The sequence below is a fragment of the Sceloporus occidentalis genome, unplaced genomic scaffold (genome assembly GCF_023333645.1).
Source record: "Sceloporus occidentalis isolate IW3139 unplaced genomic scaffold, rSceOcc1.0.p SCAF_13, whole genome shotgun sequence".
Classification (NCBI taxonomy): domain Eukaryota; kingdom Metazoa; phylum Chordata; class Lepidosauria; order Squamata; family Phrynosomatidae; genus Sceloporus; species Sceloporus occidentalis.
In genome coordinates this window covers 9,879,837-9,906,963 of record NW_028316993.1, presented here as the reverse complement: position 1 = coordinate 9,906,963, position 27,127 = coordinate 9,879,837, and the positions used below count along the sequence as shown (strand labels likewise).

The window sequence follows — 27,127 nt, the reverse complement described above, 5'->3', positions numbered from 1 at the left end:
TAGGCAATCCATTTACAGTTTCCCTAGATAAAGCACCACAACCTCAAAACAGGCATGTTCTTTAGTGTGCTGACATGAAACCCCATTCTCTAAAAAAAGCAAAAAAATGTTTTAAAAAATCCAAAAACCAACAAACCCCAAAGCAAAAACTAAACCAACCCCAGTGATTCTGGAAAGATCAAAGCAAAAAATGTCAAAAACATCCAACAGCAGAGAATTATACTTAAGGCAAAAAAAGTAATAACAAGGAATAACTTAGTATAAAAAATGCACACGCACACATGGACACGCACAAACAAAACCAACTGATCTTATCAGTTTGTAGCTTCTTGTCTTTTCCCATGCTCTGCCCTTAGGGTTTTTTGTGGGTTTTGTGTTTAAACTGGATTTTAGTCCTCAGAATAATCCTTTCATTTCAACAGTGGTGCCTAAGGAGTCCTTTCGGGTTTTTTAGTGGCGTAAATATTGAACACCGATGCCGCCTCCTGGTCTGGTTCGTGTAGTGCAGATTCTGTCCCATTAGAAAGCAGTATGCCACTATTTTTTGTTTTAAACTATTATTATGATTAATAGGGACAAGTGGGAATCTAGTTGCATTTGTATCCATTCAGAAGTACCCCTACTAAAGAGGGGGAAGAAGGAATAATTTAAAACCACAGCATCAAGCTAGGAAAAATTAAAATGCAAGCACTAGCGCCCATGCTTAGGGATTTCCCAGAATCATGCGATTTTAGGACAGTGTTGCCTTTATGGCTGGAGATTGAGCTTGGGGCAACTCTATTGGGGGGTCAATAACAAGTATCATATTGTCCCATTTCCGAGGTGGTTGGAGCACTATATTGTGCACCATTGGCTTCTTTATGCTAACGCTTCCCCTCATCCTGACAACCATCACTATCCACCATTTTAATTTTCTTCTTACAGTCCAACACAGTCCTGTCTCCATGATCCAGAGCAGCCTTTTCTGTTTCAGAGAAGTGCATCCTTTGCCATTTTTAGTTCACTTTCATGTGCTGACACATGAAGAAAAACAGCTTCTATTGGTTTCCTCACAGTCACAGCAAGAGCTGGACTTGGCTCTAGCTGGAAGGTGGCAGGCAGTCTGTCTGCTATCTTGGCTGTCTCTGGTAGTTTGTTGAGTCAGTGTCTTGCCATCTTCCTCAGACAGGATGATGAAAATGGTGTTGCCTCAGGATGAGGTTGAGGTCTATCACTTGACTGTGTGAAGTCAATAAGCCCAAGTGGGTATCTTTTACTCCTTTCTGAAGGTGAAAGGTATTTGGCAGGGGCCAGGTCCGAGTCATACATGGGTTTGCATGCGTTGATGAGCAGGTCGCCCATAGTCAGACTGTTGGGACAAGGAGGTATAGGAGAAGCGCGAGCATCCCGAGGCCTTGCTGGCTTGGTCTGACTGCTCATACCCACTCTCAGCTTTTTCATAGTTGCTTGGCTTGACATAACTGGTGAATGCCCGACTGTAGGGTGCGGTGAGGTAGGCTGTCCCACTGTACATGTTTTCCTGAGGAAAAAGCCGCTCATGGGGATCGTAGGCAGAGCGGGAACCAGGTGTGCCCAAGGTGTAACGGTGAGTGTATTCATACAGTTTTGGCTGCACCGGGCCTGTGGAAGGATATAGAGAAGTTGCCCCAAACAACGGTCGGGGGGCTGGCGTATATTCAGAGAAGCTGCTTCCTAAACATGGTTCTTCGTGTGCGCGGACCTTGTAGTAACCATTGGTGGGATCCTAAGGAAAAGAAAAAAAATGCCAGTGAAGCCAAATATATGAAGGATTTGAGGATCTATTTACAGAGTGGTGTAGCAGTTGCAACAGGGATGCGGAATGTGTGGTCCTCCAGATGTTGTTAGATAACAAACCATTGGCTATTCTGTCAGACTGATGGGAGTTGCTGTCCCAAAATCTGAAGGGGCACACATTTCCCATCCATAGATTGGCATGCTGGATTAGGACACAAGATGTGCAGGTTCAAATCTCCATTCAGCTAAGAAGCCTAGTAGTGACCTTGCGCCAGTCACCGAATGCCTTTTATTGTGCAATCACTGTATCACATTCACAGAGTTTTACAGCAAGTTGCAAATATCATCATGATATTATCTCTGAAGCCCTCCCTCTTCTTCCACTTTTTTCTCTTTAAAAAGTTTGTTGATGAAAATATGGAATGGCCTCATTATGCCTTTCAAATCGTGGCGGAATTTCACACTACATACCTGGAGTGCTATGATGCCAGTTTAACAGAACCCTGAGATTTGCAGTTTATGGAGGGATATTTAGAATTCTCAGCCAGAGAGCTCTACTGCTTCACTAAACTAAAAATCCCAGGATTCCATAGGATGGAGTCATACGTGTTAAAATGGGATCATAGTGCTGTAATTGTGTAGTATAGGACAGCATGCAGTGCTAGGAATTGTTCATCAGAAACTGATTTACTCCAAGAGAGGGCAACAATGGGGGGAGGCAGTATTCTGCAGATAGGAATAGTAGTGGACTACATACGCTGCTCTGAGTTCCTTTAAGAATGAATAGGAAAATACAAAATGGATGCATGGATAAAGGTTTGCTACATGGTGAAGTCAAACACACAATGAACATAGAAGTCTTTGGCACATGATATGGCAATGGCTGCTATTTTAGATCGATGTAAGAAATATTAGTCCTTTTCTCCATGAATATTGTCTATGAACAGCTGTTAGCTCTGGGATTTAAGAATGGAACCTCTATGTTCTGAGGCACTATACTAGGTTCCAAACACAAATAACACGAACATGGCTGTCACTGCCATAGCCTTCTTGTTTGCTTCTCATAGGTATGTGTTTTTTGGGGAGGGGGTAGACTACAGAAGACAGATGCTGTGTAATAGGGCTAGTGATGCTATGGCTCTCCTGAAGTTGTTGGACCCCAGTTCCCATCAGCCCCTATCAGGATGACTAGTGGTGAAGGACGATGGGAGTAGTGGTTTATTAGTACTGGTAAGTCAGCCCAGCTGTAAAATCATATCTCTTGAATGATTTGAGGAAGACAAATGTTCATAATCTTATGAAATTGCATGAGGAAGTTGGGGTGGGATCAGAAGGCATCTTACATGTATTTGGTATAGTATTTCCTCGGGCCCTTAAAGCAGACATTGGAGAAGATCTATTCCAGATCTCTTTGTTTACAGCCAGTGGTTAGAAAAACAACCTTTTGGGACTTAAACTCTCAGAATCCCAAGCCAACCAGGTCACTTTTCTAGGCCCTGAATAATTTCAATCAAAATAATCTAGGGTAAATGTGTGGTCAGGTCTTCCACAGCTCTAGCTGAGCTCACCTTCAGCTCTTGGCTCCCTTCGTCATCCTCCAGGATTTCGCTGTGCTCAGTGTGGGATGTAGCTGGCGACTCGCTGCTGGTGGCCTGGAGGTAGATGGAGGAAGGGGGAGGAGGGAAAGGTGAGCACTGTACAGAAAAATCCCCTTGGCCCAACTTGGGCTCTTTGGGTCCCTTGGGGCCAAACTGGATGAGACAACGGAGATCCATAATGGGATCTCCTCCTCTATTATCTTTACCTCATTCTATTTTGGGGCAAATGGGTTGTTCTTTGTGTTGCAAAAAGATAATAAGATTGAACTGAAGTTGGAGGGAGGAGGAATCATCAAGCTTAGGAGAATTCCAGTGTTGGTAGAAATGCAAAAATCTTCAGGAAAAAACATATCTTTCCAGGTGGAGTCCCAAGGTAGCTAAATAAAACTTTGGAGTGCTCAGTAGCCAGAAGACTACTGCCTTGTAGGAAGGGGGAGAAAAGAAAACAGGGGGGGGGGGGAATGCTAATGGAACAGAATGGTTGTAACCCTAAACAGGAAGATTAGACACTGCAACACTTTGTTGCAGAGCTTCTCTTGTTTTGTTTAAAAGCAACATGAGCTATAACTAAGTTGCATCAGCACTGCAGTGATTTTTTTAAAAAAATCTCCCTTTAATAGTGTCTGCTAAAGTATTATATCTCCCAATGTAAACTGCCTCTTTCTCACCTGTTATATATAAGACCTAGTATGTGGAGATGCAGTGGTACAGGCTTATCAAATTACAAATGGTCTGGGGAGAATTAATAGATTCCTTCCTCTCTCATCCTACTAGAATGCAGGGGTCATCTACTACAATTGATCAATAGCAGATTCAAGAGCATCTACTATTTTAACTGTTTGAAGCAGATTTCCCCAGGCCAATGCTCTCCAGATGTTTTTGACTACAACTCGCACAGTCTATCACCATTTGGCACACCAGAGTGAATATCTAAAACATTTGGAGAGCCCCAGATTAAGGAAGGCAAGAAATATCAAGAGGGCACCAGATTAACAAATGAAATAAGATATCTAGAGGGCACTGGATTAAAGAAGGACAATTCACACCGAGAAGATGTAGAAATACAATGGCAGCTAGCTTAGATGTCTTTCAAAGAAAGGGTTAGACAAAAATTCATGGAGGAGAGAAGTTGTCAGTGGCGATAGCAGCTAAGTAGAAACTCCTATCCTTAAGGTAATATATCCTAATATCTGTGCGCTCATTGTTCAAATGTGGGTTCTGCTGCTGACAAAATGGCACCATTCATATACAAGACAGCTTAGTAATGCACACAAAGCCATGATGTGTAGAAGTTGTTAAAATCTTCAGGAAAACAAAAACATGACTTAATGAGCAATGTTGGAAAAGTAACTCTTTTAGACCATAGTAACAATAGTTCCTAGAATCCACCAGCCAGTAGGCCCATTGACCATGCTGGTTGGGGGATTCTGGGAGTTATCCCCTTTTCAAGCTCTGTCAATCAAGGCTAAGCATGCTCAATGGGCATGGAATGCTGACAGACTGTCCGGAGATGATGAAAAACAAAAATCCAAGGAGGAGAGGATGAATGAAATGGAGTGTCCTGGAAGAGGGCATGCCTGGCTGGAACTTTGAACTGCAGCATTCCACTTTGTAATATTTTTCTGCGAGTCACATTTGCATTTTTGAATATCACACCCTGGGACTGTGCAACACACCCCGATTATGGACTTCTCTGGAAAACATGTTTGTCCACAGTCGCAGGGTTAAAAGGATGCCAAGTAAGACAGATCCTCGGTTCGACCTGGAAAGACTCCACATCGCTTGTTAGTGGGCCAGCTTAACTCAGAAATGGGAACCGTCTATTGTACGGTTAGGAACTCTTTCACAATACGGATAATTTTGACTAGGACCCTCACAATTCCTTTCCACTGGCTATAATTCTGGGGCTTCTGGGCGCTAAAGTCCCAAACACTGGAGGTGTCTTCTGCCTCTTCCTCCAGATTCATTTATTAACAAGAAGGTTAGAGTTTTTTGTGTGTATGGGGTACAACATGGAATGGCTGGCCATTCTTATCAAAGCACACTGGGTCACCAACTCTACTCACCATGGGCTCCTTGCCATCGTCTTCTGTCTCACTTGGCCTACTTGGGCTACTCTCAGTCGTTGTGATCTGTACTAGGATGTCAGCCTTGGAGAGCTGTGTTCCACGCTTGGCTGTGGGACAGACAGATGAACAGATATAGGTACTGAGTGGTTCTCTCCGTTGTTTATGAGTCCACATGCAGGGATGAAGGATGATGATTTCAGACCCTGGAGATAGCGGGGCTTATGTATGGATGTAGATATGAAGGTAATGAGGGGAGATGCACCAAACTCTCTTGTACTTTTTGGAAACAAATCTGCTCATATATAACCTGAATAAGAGCTCAAAAGTAACTATCTAAAGAACAGTTTACTGGTAATTAGTTTCTTTTATAAATAATAGAGGTATAACTACATTGCATTATGAGTCTACGTTAATGAATTAAAATTGCACTCCTATTTTATTTTTATCCTTAATAGGGGTCTGGCAGAACAGGAATATCACATAGTTCAATATACAGTGGAGGAGGAATGTCACATTGTTCAAGTGCTGGCTCATGCTGTGACTTGCTTCTGCTACATTCAGATTTCCCCCCCTAAAAGTAACTACAGTGTAACTATTTTAGGCTCTTTCACAGACCAGGAAAGAAAATACATGCTTTCAAAAAATTAATAACTATATAAATTTACAACCAAGTTCATAACTATTTTGAGAATGGACTTGTAAAATCAGTTCCTTGACTGAAGATATGCTTGGGAGGCATCTTCCTCTAAACTTCCATGTCTCAGAAATGGTAAAGTTACTTTTTTGGACTACCACTGGAACTCCCAGAATCCTCTAGCCAGCATAGTTACTGGCCATGCTGTTTAGGGTTTCCAGGAACTGTAGGCCACTTAATAATAATAATAATAATAATAATAATAATAATAAACTTTTCTGAACTCTGGTTTAATTTTACACTGCTCATAGAACATAAGTTATTGGGTGATCTAACTACCAACTAGTCCCTGTCTAGTCTGCTTGGAAGTAATTCCCTAGGCTAACAATTTCCCCCCCTCAACAAGACTGGTCTCATGTTATTAGGTACAGTAAGGCAACTACCCGAGGCAACAGATTTTGAATATCCCAAAAGGCCAGCACAACTGTGAGTGATTTAATTTGTCATTGTTGCATTTTTACTGCCAGGCATGGGAAGATGTGCTTGTGGGATTCTCTGCCTCTTGTGCCAAAAGAACTTGGCTGGCTTTGGGTGCTATGCACCTTGACTTGAGTGTGTGTGATTTGCTCCTCTGCCTCAGGCAGCAAAACGTCTTGAGTAGGCAGTGTACTTAGAAACCTTTGAAATTGGGAAGACACCTGAAATAGATGCCAGGAACCTTCTTCAGGCACATTGCGTACTATGATGCTACACTGTGGTCGCTCTTTGGCAAAGGCAAGAAAAGCCTTGACCTCAACCCGGCAGCTCTCCTCCCTCTTTTCCCTGTTGTGTGCTTTTTCAGCAAGCACACACGTAGGCTACTTCGAAATACAGGATGCATGCTTTGCTGCCATTGCAGAATCACCAGGCTTAATTTAGCCCTCCAGGTGCGCTTCTAATAGATAGAAGAGCATGAAAAGCAGAGGGTGGAAGAGGCAGCGTGAACTACAAGGATGCTCACCTTTTCTGCAGTGCTTGCGCCGATAGCAGAGAGAGGCAAAGACAACCAAGATCAGAAGAGCAGCAACTCCAGAGGCAGACATGGCACCCAAAATCAGGACAGACCAGACCTCTGCAAGGAAAGAAATGCTGAATTATTTCAAGTTCCTTTTATTTATCATTTCTGTATGGCTACCCTTCCCACTCAAAGAATTCAGAGTAATTGACAAGGACTTTTATCTTGCTATATCATCACAACATCCCTTAGGGATGGGTTATGCTGAGAGATGGCCATTTGCCTAAGAGAGTTCTTTGACTGGAAGTGATTTATTTCAAATCCAGATCTTCACTGCAGCCTTGGCACCAGAAGGTGACAGAAGCAGGACAAGAATAAGTATTCAATATATATAATAAGAGTGGGAAATATGTAGCCTGCAAAACATTGTTGGACTCCAGATCCCAGGAGCTGTAGTCAGTGGTGAGGAATGCTAAGAGGTATAGTTCAAAAACATCTGAAATGCCACATAATCCCCATCCTTGATATGTACACTCATCTGTGTGCATGTGCTTTACATGACACGAAAGGAGAAGTCACTGCCCTGAGGGGTATGCAATCACATGAGAGACAACATAGGAAAAAGTTTTGGGATTTAAAATTGGAGAAGAATATACCATGATTTCAGTGATGTGTGCAGGCTTCACAATAGTACATTACTGGGTCTAGGACAATCTCCAACTGGTGCCCCCTCCCCTGGTGCTCCTGGATCCATCGCTCCAGATGTCAGCTCAGATAGATGCGATGGCCAGGAGTGCCTGTTGCCAGCTTTGGTTGATCTGCCAATTGCACCCTTCCTGGAACTTGAAGACCTAAAAACTATGGTAACCTCACAACTTGACTTCTGCAATGCCCTCTACGTAGGATTACCCTTGCACCTAGTCTGGAAAGTTCAACTAATTTAAAAGATGGCAGCCAGAATGGTCACTGGAAGATCTAGAGGTGACCATACTACACCTATACTAAAGTCTCTTCACTGGCTACCTATTAATTTCCAGGCACAGTATAAGGTGTTGGTCATAACCTTTAAAGCGCTTCATGACTTGGGTCCATCTTACTTACGGGATCACCTTCTCCCATATAATCTGTCCTGCACATTGAAGTCCTCTAGTAAAAACTTACTGCAGCCAGCTAAAACTAGGTTGGCTGCAGTTACCCAAAGGACCTTCTCTTTTGCCACTCCCAAATTAAGGAATCAAGACATATCTCTTCCAACAGGCCTTTTCAGATTATTCAACAACTGCTCTAACTGCCTCTGCCCTATTTTTAATAACTGTTTTAAGAATTGTTTAATAATTTAATTGTGTTTTATTGTAGATGGGAGGGTTTGGGATACAACGATGATAAGCTGTTACTATATTTTACTGATGGTTTTATTGTTAGCCGCTTCGATCTATTTTGGGAGGAGATTTTATATATATATATATATATATATATATATATATATATATATAATTAAGACATGGAGGGGGGGCCAGTTTAGGGAAGGCTGTGATGACTTCCAAACGTCTCCAGCCATGGTGGCTAGGGACAATGAGAGTTGTCATCAAAGACAACTAGAGGGCACTAGGTTGGAGAAGAGAAAGGAATACAGAGACATCTCAAAGGAACCTGCCAAAGTGTTTTGGAGCCTCACCTTGGCGCCGCAAGCTGACTGCAGCGGAGCGGGCCCCAAAGCGGTTCCAAGCTGTGCAGTTGTAGGGGAGTGCAAAATCGGCATCGTGCGTCGGGTCGATCAGCAAAGCTGAGAGCACCCCTTGGTCTGTCACCACGGTGTCCACTGTGAAACGATCCAGTGAGCCGGTATCCAGTATCCGTTCACCCCATGCCCATGCCTGTTATAAGGGAAAGGAGAGGGACTCAAGATCACTCTGCCAGATGGGAGATGCCTGAAGGGTGAATAACATCCAGCGGGTGCATGTGTGACAGCTGCCGCATAGAGGCACCTTTAAAACAGCTACACTCCTTCTGACATTAACTGCCTTGAGGTCAGCTGATTGTGTGCAGGAGGAAGTCACTGTGCAAAAATCTGCTTATTTTCTCCATACTACTGCAGAATCTTTGTGCCTCTTTGCAGTTTGGGTGCAGAAATAATAATAATAATTATCACCAGATCTGCACAGTCAGCTGCAGCCTACAAATAGCCCACCAGATGTTAACATGCATCTCACAGCATGATTGAAAGCTTCAAGTTATGTGCGGACCCTTCCTCTACTATTCTGACATGGCAGGAGCAAAGTCAGCATGCTTGCAAACATTTCTTGCTTGTGTTGTTCTGCTACCTTTTCACAAAATGCCATTTTTATCAGCATCTTGAAAATCTTTGGGGCAGGTTGGGCGGGCTGGAAAAGGAGTGACTACCGCAACATGAAACATGGCGACAGAGCTGATAAAAGTTACTTTGGGGGCTGAAATTCCCATAATGCCCCAGCCAGCATGGATACTGACTATTTTGATTTTGGGAGCTGCGGCCTCAAAAATAATTTCCCAGGCTCTGTATGACACTACGTTTCACTGCCTAAAAATGATTTCTGCAGCATAGAGTCTGCAGCATACCAAAAGACTGGTATCCATGATGTGTTTGGGAAAGGGATTTCCCCTTCTCCCTGCTTTGCTGTTTTCTCAAGGCTAAATAGCATTGCTGCATTAAACATTTAATATTCAGCTGAACCTAAATTGCTTTCTCACTTCTAAGTCGGAGCTGGATCTGGATTGAGACCAACATACATGAATTTGGGTAGCTTAACACATGAATTTGGGAAGCTTAATGCTTCCTCCCCTCACTCCCCCCGCCAGCTGTTCCCCTTCAAAAGAAGCACCAAAGAAGGTGGAGACAATGGCAGAGAGAAGACTCTACTGAAAACAACCAAAACTCTTTCCACCTCCTTTTTTAAAAGTCCACACACATGTAGGAGAAACATCTGTTGGAAAAACAGCTGCGGAAAGAGAGGTTTACACCTGATCTAGGCTTGATCCAGACATGTATACTTTGGAGTAAGAAAGAAAATGAGGCTCAGCTTCATGCTATGTGGTTAATGTAGTTTAGCTCTCTGTTAAAAATTGCAATTCCTTTCCTGAAGTTATCTGCCTGGAAGATACTACCCATGAGGGCATGTTTTGACAGTATCATTTTGAGGGGTGGGGAGATTCAACCAGAAAAAGACGGCAGAGGGGGGAAAGTTCATCTCTTAAAGCCTTGTATCAAGTTGCCTTCACCACTTGAAAATAACAGGATAGTACTAATCACAGATCTTCTGTTGTCTCATCTAGTTTGTCAGGGAGAAATTAAAGCCCAGAACGGTGTGTTCCCTCAGCTAAGAACGTCAAAATTCTGGGCTAAGGAAAGCTGAATTCAGCAAAATGCATACATTCTGCAAATCAAGCAACTCTACGCAGATAGTTATTTCTTTATTTAGCCCATTCAAGTCTTGCTCTGTTGATCATAGGGGGTGGGGGGACGGGACAAAGAGCAATGCTCTCTGCTAAGACGTACCCCATTTCGATACTAGAAACTCTGCTCTGAATTTTTTTCAGAGCAACTATGAACCCAGTGAGCAGCCTTCCTTCTCATCAGGCACTTTCTCAGTAAACTGGATTAGAACCCTTGTTACCCCCAATAGCTGAATGAGAGTTGTAGTTCGACACATATGGATGGCACTCGGCCATGCGGAGTTCTGGTAACTCCCTAGCTCAAAAGGGACTAGATAAAGTTTTGAACGAAGAGAGGCTATTAATGGCTTTAAGGCTGCATCTGCACTGTAGAAACAATGCACTTTGACATCACTTTAACTGCCATGTCTCATTGCTATGGAATTCTAGGATCTGTATTTTGTGAGATATTTAGCCTTCTCTTGGCAGAAAGTTCTGGTGCCACAGCAAACTATAAATCCCAGAATTCCATAGGATGAAACCATGACAGTTAAAACAGTGTCAAACAGCATTATTTCTGCAGTGCAAATGCAGCATTAGAGAAAATGGTATAATGAACCTCAGTGACTCTGTACCTTTGTAAACAAAACTCCGAAGTGCAAAGTGCATTCAGGGGATGATTTTACTTACATGCCCTGAATAAAGAATGTATTCAGCTTTGTTGTTGTTTTTAGGGTGCTTTATTTGCAGTGTGCTATCTATCATTTGGTTTTTATTTATTGCCAACGTGTGGGCAACATGTAGCCCTCCAGATGTTGTTGGACCGCTTCTCTCATAAGCCCTAGCCGAGATAGCCAATGCAATTCAACATCATCTGGAGATAACTACAAGTTGTCTGTTACTTTTTCAATTTGATATAAACCACCCTGAGTAACTGTTTTGACAATGATTTGTAATAAATGCCCTGGTTCAAACTGAAAAAGAGGATTGCATCGTCAGTATTGTCCCCTTCAGCAGGGCAGGTATCAGATATGATCCATGCCTATACACTTTTTATGCACATCTTAAAGACTGGAAACTTGATGTGTTTTTGACTAAAACCTGTGTTTCTCCCAGCTGCTGAACTACTGCCAATTTCCAAGCTTGTGTGGCACAATAGGAAACACTTCCAAGAGGAAAACCATCTTTGGATTAAGTAATAGAATGAAGCACTTACAATCCTGTCCGGAGGAGGTATGCTTCCCACCAAGCACTCCAGCCGTGCCTTGGCACCCACTGCAGTCTGCTGGCTTGGTCCTGCACTGATGATGGGAGGACCTGCAAACAAAAATGCAGTCAGAGTGGTGTCCAAATAATAAATAAGGGACTTGGCCCTCTTACCTGATGTGCCACTCCTTGCAGCTAATTTTGGAAGAATACAATAAGGGCCCATGGTTTAAGTGAATGGCAGAGTGTCAAGTGATGGGGCTCATGGATTTCATTAAGGGCCCTCTGCTTTCCCTCTTCCTGAAATCTGACCATTGAATTACAGGGCCTCTACTACCTTATCCCCCATGAAACATTAGACAGACTACCTTGTCTGCCCTGCTGCACCAGCCCCCAGATAACCCATGGCCCCTCACCGTTCACAGCCAGCGTCACCTCCTTCTCAGCTACTCCAATGCGTGGCACGATGGCTTTGCACATATAAATGCCGGCGTCCTCCTGCGTCACCGCCTTGAGGTGCAGTGTATTGCCGTTGCTCAGCACCTGCTGGTACATGTTGCTAAGTTGTATCTCTCTCTTAAGACTTGAGGGAGTTCCCCCCCCCCTCTTTACAGACAAGTGTAATCAGGGAGAGCATCCTGATTTTCTTTTTAATTACATCTCCCAGAATGTACTTTCTCATCTGTTTTGTAAACTGTGATCCAATGATCTAACTTCTTTCAATTTCTATGATTGGAATTCTGTTATGATGTGCAAGTTACAACTAAGGCTTAGGAGCATGGATTCCTACCAAACTAGATAATTTTTCTTTTTTCTTTTATTATTATTATAAAACTATTGCTCATGTTTTGGCAGTCCACTTACCACACTAGATCCCTTCTTAGTCCAGGCCAGGGTGAGAGGTGGATTTCCAGTCCAGGTACAGGTGAAAGAGGCATCTGAGCCAACATCTACAGTCAGAGGTTTGGGCTGAGAGATAAGGCGAGGCCCGACTGTGGAAAAATGCAGGAGGGAAGAGGTTGCTGAGAGTTAGTGGAGTGGAATATCTAAGAAACAGATCTTCAAATGAATCAGGAAGCCTGTCTCTCCCTTTGCTCATATCTCACTTTCATCATGCATGCACTAGGCCACCCTAGCTCCTCAGTCCTCCCTTCTGTAACATGGAGATAATAATATTCCATTTAGCTAAAAGGTGATGTAAAGATGAGGCAGAGAATATATGCAAAGTGCTCTGGACACCACTGTGCAAATAAGAGATGAACTGAGAATTCAAAACCAGGGTGTCTGACTACACATCTGCTTGAATAGCGGGCAGCATAACTTAGAAAAGAACAATAGCTCATCTTGAGCTGGTCAGCCAATGTTGAGTTGTCAGTTCTGATGAGATACAACACTCAGACATAGAGTCTTTGAACCTTGGAAATATCATCCTTTTGGCCTACAGCTAACAGAATGCTCCAGTCAACAGAGTCACTGGTTATGCTGACTGGGGAAGCCATAGACCCCCAAAAGTAACTTGTCCAAGCTATGGGTAATTCTCATTACTTTTGATCTTATCCCTTCAAATAACAATGCTAGAGACTAAACTGGAAATCTGCATATAAAGCAGGGATGGGAACTGTACAACAATCCAGATCTTGGATTATAACTCCCAGATCTTGTATTGAAACTCCCAGCATTCATTACCATTGTCTGTGCTGGCAAGGGCTACTGGGAGATGCAGTCCAACAATATCTACATGGCCACACAATTCCCAGCCTGATATAAAGCATGTTCTCTACCATGGCATTCCCAACCATCTCAGGATCTGAATTCATCCCCTTTATTACTCACAATGCACATCCACCAGTGTACTGACATTAGTGCTGCCCACAGCGTTTGAAACCTCACACGACACAGGCTCAGTGAAGAAGGATTGATCAACTGTTGCTTCATAGCTGTCACCATTGGCCTCTGGGACTGGTACTCCTCCTTTTGCCCACCTGTGGAGGGAGGTATGATTTCAGGAGAGTCAAGGAATCCCTATGAGACGTCTCTCTCCCCTGTGAGGAGGAGGTTTTACCCAAAGTACTTGATGAAATGGGCTGGACTCCATGATAGCTTATATCTTTAAGGTGAAACAAGAACCTTCTTTCCTACAACAGACTAACAAAGGCCCTGTCTGCATAAGCCAAATATAATGGCTTCCCTGTCTTCTTGGTGGGAAGAGTGGATGATGCTAAGTCCAAGCCCTAGTTCTGGTGTGAACAGACCAGATAATGGCCAGCTCATTCAGCACCAGAACCAGGGTAAAACACCCTTAACACGCATTAAAATAACTTACTATTTACTCTGGATCTTCCAGAAAGATCCAGAGTCCTCCATTCTGATGTCGGGCAGCTATTTGAAATGCACCCCACTTTGCTGCCTGGTGTATCCACTGCTGCCACCAGTCGCTCACTCTGAGGTCAGAACGAGGCCCAGCCATGAGACTGAGGTTGAGAGTCTTGTTCTAATCTCAGAGCGAAGTGACCTGCCATGGCAGTGGTGAACTAAGTGGACAGTTGAGTGGGATGCATGTGCAATACATCCTACTCAGCTGTCCGATGTGTTTGCCACTGCCACTGCAGGTCACTTTGCTCTGAGATTAGAACAAGATGCCCAGCCACAATCACATGGCTGGCCCTTTGAAATAGGGGAGGATTGGGGCAATTCCAGAACCAGGATACTCCAGACTACCTCCTCCACCTATGGCATATGATTTGGAGAAGGAGGATAGAAAGAAAAGAGCTGTTCTAGATTCTAGAACTTGAGACTACCCAGTGTTGCTGAATGGTTGGAGATTCAGGACAGAAGAAGGAAAGAACCTCTTTCACGCAGTCTGTAGATAAATTACAGAACTTGCTTTCTCAAGATGTGGTGATGGTCATCACTTTTGAGACATTTAAATGGTGGTGAGAGAACCGTGTTTTCCATGGGGCCATCAACAGCTAATAGTCATGATGGCAATGTAGTATATCCAAGATCGGGGTAGCAAGCATCTGAGTACCAGTTGCTGGGGAACAATAGTAGGAGCAGCCTTTTGTACTCATGTCCTGCTCACAGCTTTCCACAGGCATCCAGTTAGCTACCATGAGAATTAGGATGCTGGACTACAATAAGCTTGGTCTGATTCACCTAGAAATTGTTCTATGTTCTCATTGGAATTGTGAGGAGAAGGCAATAGCAGTAGCACATAGCTTGGAACATTATTTTCTGGAACACAAACTTCCCGGGTCTGGGGTTTTCTAGCAGTTGTAGTCCAAAAATAACTTTTCCAAGCTTTGGAGCAGCACAAGGAAGCATGAAATAAATCCCAGTCCTTAAAAAAGAGGAAAGGATGGGAGTAAAAAGGGTATTTAGCAGCACCTTTGAAAGGGGATTATATCCAGGGAAACTCATGCTAAAATAAAAAACAGTTAGTCTTAAAGGTACTGTCACACTTCCTTTTTGCTTCTTCCCCTTTCTTCCTTCTTATGATGCAATTTCTATGTGGCTACTACTTTGAAAACTACTCCCTGTCCTGGTAACATGGGTGCACTTTTAAGCATACAATATTCATAGTTGCCATTAGAGGGCATCCTGAACACAACACTGATGCTGCCTGATTTCTGTGTGGTAGGATTTTTTATTCTTCTCTTACCTATAACCAGTCACTTCAGGGTTGGAGGTAGCTGTGCAGAGGAAGCTCACTTTGCCACCCTCAGGTACAGTCTGTGGTTGCACAGACAGGATTACAACAGGTGGATCTGAAAGACCAAGGAGAGGGATGAATAAAATCCTGAGCTGTCCTTATCCTCAATTGCCAAACGACCTGTATATAGCATGTTTGTGGATCAAGCTATGGTTAAAAATAAGAGTATGGGCACACTACTTGTATGCAGAAAATATCACACAAAGAGCAGGTTTATATGTAGAAGGAGGAGGAAAGAACATCAACAATCTAAGATATATACCACTAAAGAAGCAACTCATACATGTGGCACAAATGAAAGTGCTGTCAGTACAGTGGGACATGTGTGTAAACAGCCACCTGGCTTTGCTATGGAGTGCTCTAGATTTTTATGCAAAAATTTGAGCAAAAGGTGAGGTTTTTAACACTAGTTTAAGGGAGGGATAGGGCAGATTCAGTGAGGAACTGCTATCACATCATTAAGATAATCCACAGTTGAATCAGGGATTTGGCTCTGCATCATGTTGCAGTGATCACAGGGGAAAAGCAGTTAAATTGGCCCATGTTGGCATAACCATTATAACAAGATCCCCAAACTGGCATCACAGTTCTTCTGTGGATCCACTCTGCTAAAATCGATTCATGCACTGGAAAGCTACGCACATTATTTGTCAACTCCATTCCCTCTTCAGGCCCACCTCCTTCCCATCAGGTCCTCACGGCCCATGAACTCACATTGCACGTTGAGAGTGACTGTGGTTTGTTTGCCAGCTGGGGCTGCTGGATTGCTGACTCGGCAAGTAAAGGAACTACCCATGTCCCGGCTGCTTGGGGTCAGGAGGAGGGTGCTGACAGCCACTTCTCGCTTGCCATCATCCATCAGGGCCTACAGAGGAGAACATAAAGGTGTTTGTATGCTTAATACCGAGAAGTGTCAAGCCTTAGGCCTGAATTCAGCCATCCTGGTCTCCCCTGGGCTTTCTCAAATGGCCCTGCACCCTGCCCCACGATTACATCATTTGGTAGCTTGCCAGGTTTTTGTGGGCTTTTTTCCCTTCAATTTTAACAGAATGAGATCCTTCTCACAAGACTGCTAATGGCAGTAAAAGCTTTAAATTAAATATACTGGAATTTTTGACCTCACCTATTTTCATTTATCCATGCTCATCACTGAGATATGGCCCCTCTAAGAATTTCTCTGAAACTAAAGCCCTGTACAGACTGGCACTTTGTGCCGGTCTGGGGTCGAAAGTAGGGCTTGGGACAGCAGAGCGTCCACATGCTTCTGAGCCCTACTGCATGCTACAGGAGCCATCTTGGTGCACTGCCGTTTACATGGGGCACGCAATGATGACATGGAAACCCACTGAGTGACCTTGGCCAAGTTACACTGTCTCAGACTTCAGAGAAAGGCAGCGGGAAACTCCCTCTGAACAAATCTTGCAAAGAAAAACCTGTGATAGAATCACCTTAAGGTTGCCATAAATCAGAAACAACCCGAAGGCACAATCCCCACCATCCCAAACTGACTGTTACACTGGTGTAAGCATATCTTGAGCATTGTGCAGTAGCAGCATGGGGAAGGCAGCATCTAGAGAGGAAGGTGCTCTAGATGGTTCATTGACATCTAGAGAAGAAGGTGCTCTGCTGGTTCCTAAGCTGCTTGGAAACCAGAGATGGCTTTTGTTACTGTCCCCCTCCACCTAATTTGCCATGTTACCTCTGCCATTGTGTTGCTGTCTCCTTCTCCTCTGTCATAGTTATGACAGTCAATGGGATTGTGACTGATTTATTTTTGGGTTGAATAAAAACAACTACTTGCCTTTTTGTATGTGCGTGATGTTGTTGGGAGTGGTGATGGTGGTCATTATAGTGAGATAGTTCACAACAATAATATCCTGTGGCTGGGAAAATCCACTCCCTCCACCCTGCAACCCTTTATCTACTGTGGAAGCCTGAGGGAGATGACAAATGATGTTATTCTCCTCGGTCACCAAAATGTCTCACTGCCTACTCAGCCTTTTAAGCCTTGGCTGAACTATACCATGGCTGTCCTGTAATATTTAGGCATACTTTCCAAGTTAACTGTAGGATTGCTCATCTTACATTTTTGTTCCCATCCTCTGCCTGTTTATCTCTTGCCAACACTCAAGACACCTCACCTTAGAATATACAGCAGAGTCTTGCCGCTGTCCATCACGGTACCAGCTGATCTCAGCAGCTGGCTTGGCACCAGCAGCACGACAGGAGAGGTTGTAGGGAATGTTGGATATCACATGCACAACTGGACCATTGTAGATCTCAGGGTCATTGGGAGGTACTGGAAGAAGAAACATAGAAGAGGGTCAGTGTGTGATATGGGAAGGGGTTACCTACACACACAAATAAGAGATTCGGGAACATGAAAGATTCTTCACAGCAGATACCCAAGGTTAGGTAGAAATGGAAAGGTAGTGTTTCATCTGAGCCCAAGGTCAAGAAAAACAAGAATGAAGTACTGAATGAGAGTAGTCTGTTGGTCTTGCAACTTTTCTGGATGCATCTCATTCTTCAGAGAATACACAACCAAACTGGCTTATGCTACAGGGAGATCCACATAAAACCATAGGACAGAGGTGGGGAATATCTGTCCCCCTCAGTTGTCATTAGACTGCAACTCCCATCTGCCCCAGCCAGCATAGCATAAGGACAATAGGAATGGTAATAACAGTTGTATAGTCACAGATGCTGCAGAGCTGCCATAAGGCAAGGCCCATCATGCTTATGGGTGCCTGTATAGTGTGTGTGTGTGTGTGTGTGTGTGTGTGTGTGTGTGTGTGTGTGTTGTGCATGTGTTAGATGTCAAAGGCAGCAATGGAATTGAAAATGTTTTACTCTGATACATTCTCTAACTCTTGGTCCAATCTTTGCTGCCTAAGCAACCAGATACATAAAAGAATACATGGACTCCTCTGCATGCTTAGAGTCCAAACTATTCATCCAATATAATGGGAGTGGGGCAGTAAGACAACATGAGCCTAGATCAAAGTTGGGCAGCTTCTGAAGGTCAGGACAATTTGGCAAGACTTTGGCAGCCCATACACCCCAGTGCTTCTGAAGTTCATCCCCCCCAATGAATCTGCTTGAGATGCAATTTATCATTTAAATATTACTTTTCCTCTGCACCCTGAGCCCAGGCCCCCAAAGCAGTTTTCAGAAAGGACTAAAATGTTCATTTTCAGCCTCAAACTGGCCTTGTGTCAGGGATGAAACTACATTTAATTAGAGAACTTCAGGACTTGTAGTCTGAAGAAATATGAAGGGGGAAAGAAAGTAACTTACTGAGCACAGTAAGTTTGGCTCGCTGCGATCGCAGTGCTGCCTGTGTGGCTTGGCATTCATAAATGGCATCATCATCCAGCTCAGCATAGTCAATCCGCAGGTTGTGTTGCCCCGCAGAGGCATCACCAACAATAGAATAGCGGGACCAACCTGTGGTAAGGCAGAGATTTGAAGAACAGTGTTACAAGTATCAGTGTTAACACATTGCAACAACAAGATGGCACCCTCTACAAGCAACATGCAAAAGGACTGGCAGTTGAAAAACCACCAGAAGCCTCAACCAATATGGACAAAGGTGAGATATAATTGTGGGAGGTATAATTAAAAACTATCAGAGGATCTACAATTTCTCACTTTGGAAGCAAAAAGTAACTGTTATTTTGAGGTAAAGGATAACAAAAACTGTACTGGGTCACTACAACTAATTGGTACAACTTGGTACTGGAACAGCACTACAGCCAATAACACCTGTAGCTGTTATCTGTCTAACCACAGCCGATAAACCCCACTTCCCCAAACCACAATGAACATACCAGGCAGGTCTCTTTCTCCCCCCAAGGCTAGTCCATCCTTGGTCCACTGAACCATGCCACGGTAGCCCATAACCACGCAGGCTAGCGTCACCGACTGCCCAGACACGATCACTTGGTCCATAGGCTGTTGGAAGAAATAGGCTGCCAACCCTGAGAAGAGAAAATACCATTTTAGGGACAATTCGTAATACACAGCTTTAGGGAATGGAAGAGCCAGATAGGGCACAAAAGTGGCATGCAACCAGTGAGCCACATTTGTGTCACCTGCACTATATATGAAAATTCGGTTCAATAAGAGCTTGGAAACATGTTGGGTCTTTTTTTTTTTTTTTTGGACTATAATTTCCAGAATTTGGGAGCTGTGTTGAAAAAAGTGCAACATTTCCGAGTGCTGAGCTCACTTCTGTGGCTAAAAACCACTTCTCTGCTTCTAGTCAGTGTTGATATGTGTGTATGCTCTTGCATCTTTCTGTCTGTGCTTTGGATCTAGAGTAACAGTCAAAAATTGCATACCCCACCTGCTGCCTGAATTGGCACAGTCTCCTCAGTAGGGGTAGGGCTGTGAATGAAATACCTCACATGAATCCCTGGAGAGCTACTGCCAGTCATGCTAAGCTAGACAGACAAATGATATGACTTAGTGTAAGGCAGCTTCCTTTGTTCCTGCTAGATATATTGGGCCATAGCTCAGTGAAAAAGCACATGCTTTGCATTCAAAGGATCCCAAATTTGCTGGCTGAAACTAAGGGCCCATACAGACAGGACAAAATAAAGCTGCTTCGGGTCACTTTGGAGGGATGCTGCTTAAATGATGCATGTGTCCTAAGAGCCCAGAAGCCGCACCAAAGCCACAGTCTAGACCGGATCGTGGTTTTGGCATGGCTTCTGGACTCTTAGGACGCATGCATCATTTAAACAGCATCCCTCCAAAGTGACCCGAAGCAGCTTTATTTTGGCTTGTCTGTACTTGGCCTAAGAGTCTTCCCTGAAACTCTGTAGAGCCACTCTCCATCATTGGGTCAGATTACGGATGGGGACCTACGTCCTCCACCTATGTTTTAGTACAACTTCCATAATCCCTTTGCATTCTCCATGCTAGGTGTGAGCGATAGCAGTTACAGGGCAAAACATCATGCGTGTCAAAAGTTCCTAGCCTTGCAGCAGATATTGCTAAGTCAAATAGACCAATGTATTTGGCCTAGTAGTTTCCAGATTGTTTTCTTGTACTATTGCTGTGGTTGGTCTGCAGATTGCTGTGTTTATCATACAAAAACCATGTTATGGAAAGACAGACAGAATGGCTGCACAATCGTTTGAATGCTATTGCTAGGAGCCATCCATATGGAAGTACCGACAGTATAAGGCATTGTGCTATATTCATCTTAACATCCTGCTGCCTCATATGGCTGTATGTGTAGATTAGGTTGAAACGGATAGCCATCACCCCACCCCCTTGTACTAGTGATGTGGCTCCGTGACAGTTCATCCTTCAACATCCACACAGAGATAAACACCTCTCCCTCAGCTGAGGAAAAGTGTCCATATCCCCAAAGCATTTCTCCCATCTGTCAGTAGTTTTACAGTGCAGTTATATGCATTCCTACTCAGAAATAAACCCTATGAATTCAGTGAGATTTACTCATAGGTAAGTGCACATCAGATCTCAGCTTTTGTCTCTTTCTCTCTCCATTTTTCTTTTTGTGCAAAAAAGTGGAAAGCACAAAAATGTGGGGAGGAGGGGGAAAAATCTGAAAGAGTGTGTTTTAATGTTTTTGAGGCAATGCAGCAGCCCTGGGTCCCTGGCATTGCCTTATCTCCCTGCCACAGACTGCTGAGGTGCCAGTTTGTGCTCTGTACATGCCCTTCAGACAAGAAAGCCTCCATTTCCGCTCCCTGCCGCCTCCATTGAGCCACTTTCTTCTACTCACTTTCCACCAACTTCCCTGGGGCTATAGGCGAATGCATTAAAAGAAACTTTAGAGATAGTGTTTTGTGTGCATGTATATGTGCTTCTCTGTGTATATACACACACACACAGCACAAATTAGCATTTCACAAAAATACTACTCTCTTAGCCCTTCATTTGGTTTTAACTAACAAAAGAGAGCTTGTGGGTCAGCACACACACAAGAAAGGCCCAGAGGTTGGCAGAAGAAGCAACATGTAGAAACAAATCAGTATAGCCAATTGCATTGATTTCAGTACTTCATTTAGTGGAGGAGTTTTTATACTGCATCTTCAATAAAATGCCCAAGGCGAGACAGGATGGTTGCTTCACACAGCTGTACTCTGAAATTGCAACATGTTTCCGTACTGACAACTGTTACATTTCAAAAGGGGATATTAACACAAATGTGTTTCAAGGTTTGTACATGCGCCTGGGGAGCTGTGGCCAATCTTGACTCCTTCTTGCATATGGAACAGTCCCACAGTGCTGCTTCAGAGTACAGCTTAGAAAAGTTAGTTTTTTGGGGGGATGACAATTTCCAGGATTCCCTGGGTGGTTCTGGAGAGATGCAATCCAAAAAAACTAACTTTCCTAAGTTCTGCTTCAGAAACCACCCATACTTCTGTGTATACTCAGTCCATCATGTGAAAACAGGGTGCAGTGATGTAGTGGAGCCAAGGTACACAGGGTTGGAATGCTAAACCTTTTTGATTTGCAAAGATGATGGCCAACGCTCTCAGAATTCCTTGTTCCTTCTGAGCTTAGTTGCAATCAATCCTCACAGTAACTGGGGGTAGGGAATGTAAATACCCTGATATTCCCATGATCCAGCTGTATGTTGGTATCATATTGCTGGAGGCCAGCATGGGCTGCAGAGGCTGCGGTGATTTACGAAACACTGGAAAAGGTAGTATTGTGAATATACATATAGACCCCCAACACATGGAAGGCTGAAAACAATGGGTTAAGGGTCTTGACAGAGGATACATCCCCCCTCCACACATATTCTGAATTTCTTACAAAAAGCGAATATCAAAAGATGAGCTCTGGCAAGTAGATCAAACGAGACCGGATTCCTTTTCATCCCATGTTGTGCTCCTAAGTACCATACCAGATCTTGTCAGGGTGTTGTGAAGTCAATGAAGCTACTATCAATCAAATTAGCCTTTTTATCTTTTGGATATCAAAGCAAGCAACCACTTCGGGAATCCTTGTAGTCCTTCTGAATGGCTATCAAGTCTTCATTCCCCATGAAATCAACTTGGTCCGGGGCTGTTTTTAAATCATCATCATCATCACTGTTAATAATGTATTATGTTATTAAATATGATCATAAAAACCTAACTGCTTTGCTGCAGTCAACCCCTAACCTTTGCTGGTGGCTTTTGCCCATAGACTCCAGTCTACAGCCTGAGCCACTTCCATTGCCACCAGACTCTTGGTCTTAGTCACTCCTGCTTTCTGCGGATCATTCTTCAAGACAGGTAGATGTTACATCTCAAATCTAACCCTAAACTGCTTCCTTTCACTTTATCAATCAATCAATCAATCAGTCAATCAATCAATATTGATTAGCCCATAGGCCATCTCAAAGTACCACTTTATCTATTTCAGTTAGCTCTGTATGCTAGGAGTGAGTCCATCTCACAAGTATGTTCTTTCATATTCTTCCCAAGTAAAAGTTAATTACTGTATATATTTGGCTATGAGTCGCTCGAGGGTGAAATTTAGGATCATGTAGCAAAGGATCTAAAGGATGACGGAAAGGAAAATGCATAGCTATTTGTGTTCACATTAAAGGCTGGATGAATGAGAGAGCAGAGGGGAGGTCAGTGCTGTTATATTATGGCCTTTTACCTTGGTATAGTTCCTTTTTTAATAAGAGTTAAAGAAGAGTACTTACACTGACCCATGGATAAGTCAACTCAGTTTTTTTGGGTGAATTTTTTGACTAAAATTTCTAGACTCATACTTGAGTATATAGAGTCTATTCATATCTGGAATCTTTATCATTGAGTACTGGTATAAACTACAAATCTCGGTATGCAACAGGAGGCGGCCACAGCAGTTAAAGTGGAATAGCAGCACTATAACAGTGTAGTGTGGCAATCTAGTGTGATAAATCACTATTTAGTGTGGCGTGAGCAAGTAGTTGCTGGGAGTAACGTCATAAAAATGAATCCTAATAAAGAAGAGCGCTGATAGTGCAAAAGTGGTCCTTTTAATCACTTTCTGCTTTTCCAATATATAAAGTGGAGTGTGAAAATGTTACTTTTAAAAGTCCTGTAGCCTGGGGATTTGGGGAGTAGTGGTCTGAAGAAGGGATAATTTTTTATTCCCAGACATTGATATAAACTTACTCTCACCGAATTGCATGCAAACTGTTGTTGTTGCTAACTGCCCCCCCCCCCCAGCAAGCTGTCTTTGACTCATAGTGACTCCATGAATGAGTCCCCCCCCCACTGTGCTGCTCATGGCCTGCAGGCTCATGGCCATGCCCTCCTTGATTTAGTCAATCCATCCAGTATGTGGTCTCCTACTCTTTCTTCTGCCCTTAGCATTATTGTCTTTTCTAATGAGTTATCTCTTCTCATGATGTGACCGGAGTATGACTACCTCAGTTTAGTCATCTTAGCTTCCAGGAAGAATTCAGGCTTGATTTCTTTTAGGACCAATTTTTTTTGTCCATAGCATCCTTAACACTCTTTTTCAGCACCACATCTCAAATGCGTTGATTTTCTTTCTACCAGTTTTCTTCAGTGTCTAGCTCTCACATCCACACATGGTGAGGGAAAAGACGATGGCTTGACTGATCTTAACTTTGGTATCAGCTTGATAGCTTTGCATTTTAGGATCTTTTTCTAGTTCTTTCATAGCTGCCCTTCCCAATCCTAGTCTTCTTCTTACCCCAGTGTAATCGCTTTTTTTGTCATGGTTGCCATCCCCACTAGTTGCACCGCTTCAAATCGCTTTGGAAGGAGGAGGAGGAAACTGGGGATGGAGGGAGAAGGAGGAAGCTAGGGACAGAAGGAAGAAACTGGGGAATGGAGGGAGAAGCTGGGGAATGAGGATGGAGGAGGCAGGGTTTTTTAAAAAGTAAAATTGATAGAATGTTCAATTGACTGATCTTAATTTTAATTTTAATTGCCTGTCTTTCAAATATCTCTCCCCAATACGTGTAGCAGAGTCGGATTCCATGGCTGAGGCAAATCCAGTCACTCTTCCCAAGCTGTTACCCTTCCCAGACTCTGCCCTCCATCCTTCTGGCCACTGGGAGGCTGCTAAGATCCAAGAGGCTGAAAGAGCTTTTATTGGCGAACAGATTTCCTCCATCTTGAGGCTCTTATCTCCGCAGTAAAGCCTGCTTAACTGCAATCCAATAACGCCAGGCCTTTTGTCCCATTGTTTAAAAGTTTACCCACTAAACTAAGGTCTGAATAGAGGGATAATCCCCTCAAGAGGGTCAAGAAGGCTGAGACACAGAGGGAGCAGAGACAAAGGCCTTGGAGGAAGTCAGGAAGGCAGGCCAGTTCCCTCCCTGGCCCCATAACCTCTGGAACAGAACCAAGGCCAGCTGATAGGACTGAGGGAACCGAGCAGTACCACCAAGATGGTACCAACCCACTACGCTCTTTGGACCACCAATATGTTTAACTGTTTCTCAAAAACATGGTTCACATGCCACATTCTGGCTCCTTAAAAGCGATTTTGAGATCACCATTTAATCTTGAGTGGGGAAGTCACTGGGGCCATTAGCAAGTAAACTAGCAAGGAAACAAGCAAAAACAGAACCATTTTAAAGGGTGGCATCCTGAGCCATCTTGACGCAGAAATTAAGACTGCCATTTCTTTCCCTCGAGGCCATCCCAAAACATTCATGGCCTGAGGCGATGGCATAAACAGCAAAATTTGGAAATTTTTCTTGGCACGCTTTACGTATTGCAATGTCTAAATTTATTTCCAAACCCGACAGCACAGAAACTTTTTAAAGAGATTCACCATATTCTGCCTACAATGTGGCATGGAGCCTGATGCGGGACAGAATAAGGCTCAGATCTTAAGGGAATCACTTTGGTGCTGCTCATGGGACATACATTTCATTGCTGCCTTTGTATTCAGTGCCATTACAGCCAGGAAGCGGTGATCTTTCTATCAGGAATAACCTCCTCTGAGGACCACTTTAAAGACCACTTTCAGCAAACATATTAAACAAGATGCAGACCCATCCTGGGGTAGCTGTGTCGTTATTGCTGTTGTTGTTGTACCTTCTATACAATGGACAAAGCAATACAATATGATGGAGAACATCGGGAGCTCAATGACATTCTTGACTGTGTCAGCTGTGTTGGCCACGCAGCAAAATAAAGCAAAATCCAAAAAGCACATTGTGGTGATACCCTTATCAAGTCAATCAAAAGGTGCAAAACGCATTACACAAGCTTTTGAAGCTCTCAGGGTTCTTAGAGGCTCAATAGACCATCCCTTTGGAGCAGCATACAGATGCCCCCTTCCTCGCCAGATTGGGGCCAAGTCTGCGGCCCCAATCTGGCCTTTCTGTGGCACAAAAAGAAGCTGCAAAAAGCATCCCCTTTTTGCTCAGTGGAAATGGCATCCTAGCCATGGTGACGGTAGCTTTTCGGCACTCCTTTGGTGCAGCACATTTAAAAACTGCGCCAACAGAGCAGTGTGGTTGGGTGTGGCATGACACTGGCATGGGGGCAGCCAGCGTGCATAAGCCATGCCCCCCAGCCCTGCGCCAACATATAACACTGGTCTGTAGAGGCTCTAAATCAGGCACAAATATTTACAGTCATTCTAAGAGGCAAACTTGTAACCCTAACACCATCACTTCCCCCCCAACATGACTTTTTACCATTTTTACTATCTTTGATGAAGAAGCTTTGAAAGCTTGAGTGACTAATTTTGCACCTTGTGGTTGGCCTAGCAAAGGCATTGCAACAATGTGTATTTTTTATTTTTGCAAACCTGTGCTATAAATAACAACAGTACTTGCAAGAGATTATGTTGAGAAGCAATGACAACATTAAAAAAAAATATTTTGCATGCTACTTTTATGTGATATTTTTGCATAATTTGGAGGCATTTCTCTATTTTAATTGCTTTAAAAAGCCATTTAAAAGCCATTTAAAAGCACTTCATTAATAATGAGTAGTTTAACCTGTTACTTTCTCCCGTTTGAGTATCAATAAGGAACACATGTTAGTTTTCAAGCATGAAAGAAGAGACTGACTGTACCACTAATACATTGCTTTTAAAATAAGATGTCAAAAATTGCCAAATGCCCTCCTACTATGGCACATCCTGCTCAAGGCATACGATTCCTATATCATGATTATTATGTTCCTATGATCCCTATGTAATTTTATTTATAATGATAGTATTTTATTGATTATAAACTGTACTTCTTTTGTATGTGTATCTGTATTCATTTTATTGGACGTAATCCCACCTCGATCCGCAGGGAGAGATGAGAAATTTAAATAATCTATCTATCTATCTATCTATCTATCTATCTATCTATCTATCTATCTATCATTTATGAAGCAGAAGTCTTATTATAAGGCAGCTGTCAGGGTCTCCGCCCAGATTCCCTCTGCTATGGATTTATTATTACTATTTGAAGTGCTTATTATTGTTGATTAGAAGTAGTATTTGTTTTACAGCTGCAGTGAAGTTGTGAACAGGCGCTGAGCCTAATGATGGGAAAGAGCAAGATCCTCAACGTTGTGTAGCCTAGGAAGGAATGTGAGAGACTGTGGGGGTGTGGGCATGAAGAAAGTTATACAATAGTAACTGTGCATTTGAAGCTGGCTCTGGCAAAAGTTTGCTTTCTGTGCCAAGCTGCTGAATAAATTCTTTCTGATTCATCCATGAAGTCTGGTTACTGAGTCAGTTAGAGATAGGGCATCACAGCATCTTTCCTCAGCCTTTGGAAGCTGAAGTAATTAG

At 43.3% G+C, this 27,127-nt stretch overlaps 1 protein-coding gene across 3 annotated transcripts in view; it reads right to left on the bottom strand.

Annotated features, from left to right (window-relative positions):
• Positions 1-27,127, bottom strand: part of KIRREL2 (kirre like nephrin family adhesion molecule 2) — a 58,544-nt gene continuing 31,417 nt past the window's right edge. The window contains exons 2-15 of one of the 3 annotated variants that reach the window (XM_089478241.1): positions 19,210-19,359; positions 18,677-18,826; positions 17,518-17,675; positions 16,091-16,241; positions 15,326-15,431; positions 13,498-13,646; positions 12,529-12,656; positions 12,081-12,210; positions 11,675-11,775; positions 8,726-8,924; positions 7,057-7,167; positions 5,420-5,529; positions 3,324-3,407; positions 1-1,744 (exon numbers count right to left, since the gene is read on the bottom strand). In XM_089478241.1, the coding sequence (XP_089334367.1) occupies positions 1,301-1,744; positions 3,324-3,407; positions 5,420-5,529; positions 7,057-7,167; positions 8,726-8,924; positions 11,675-11,775; positions 12,081-12,210; positions 12,529-12,656; positions 13,498-13,646; positions 15,326-15,431; positions 16,091-16,241; positions 17,518-17,675; positions 18,677-18,826; positions 19,210-19,359 (2,171 nt within the window). In that variant the 3' untranslated portion in view covers positions 1-1,300. The remainder of the gene's footprint in view (positions 1,745-3,323; positions 3,408-5,419; positions 5,530-7,056; positions 7,168-8,725; positions 8,925-11,674; positions 11,776-12,080; positions 12,211-12,528; positions 12,657-13,497; positions 13,647-15,325; positions 15,432-16,090; positions 16,242-17,517; positions 17,676-18,676; positions 18,827-19,209; positions 19,360-27,127) is intronic. The other 2 variants (XM_089478242.1, XM_089478243.1) reach the window with 2 other exon arrangements.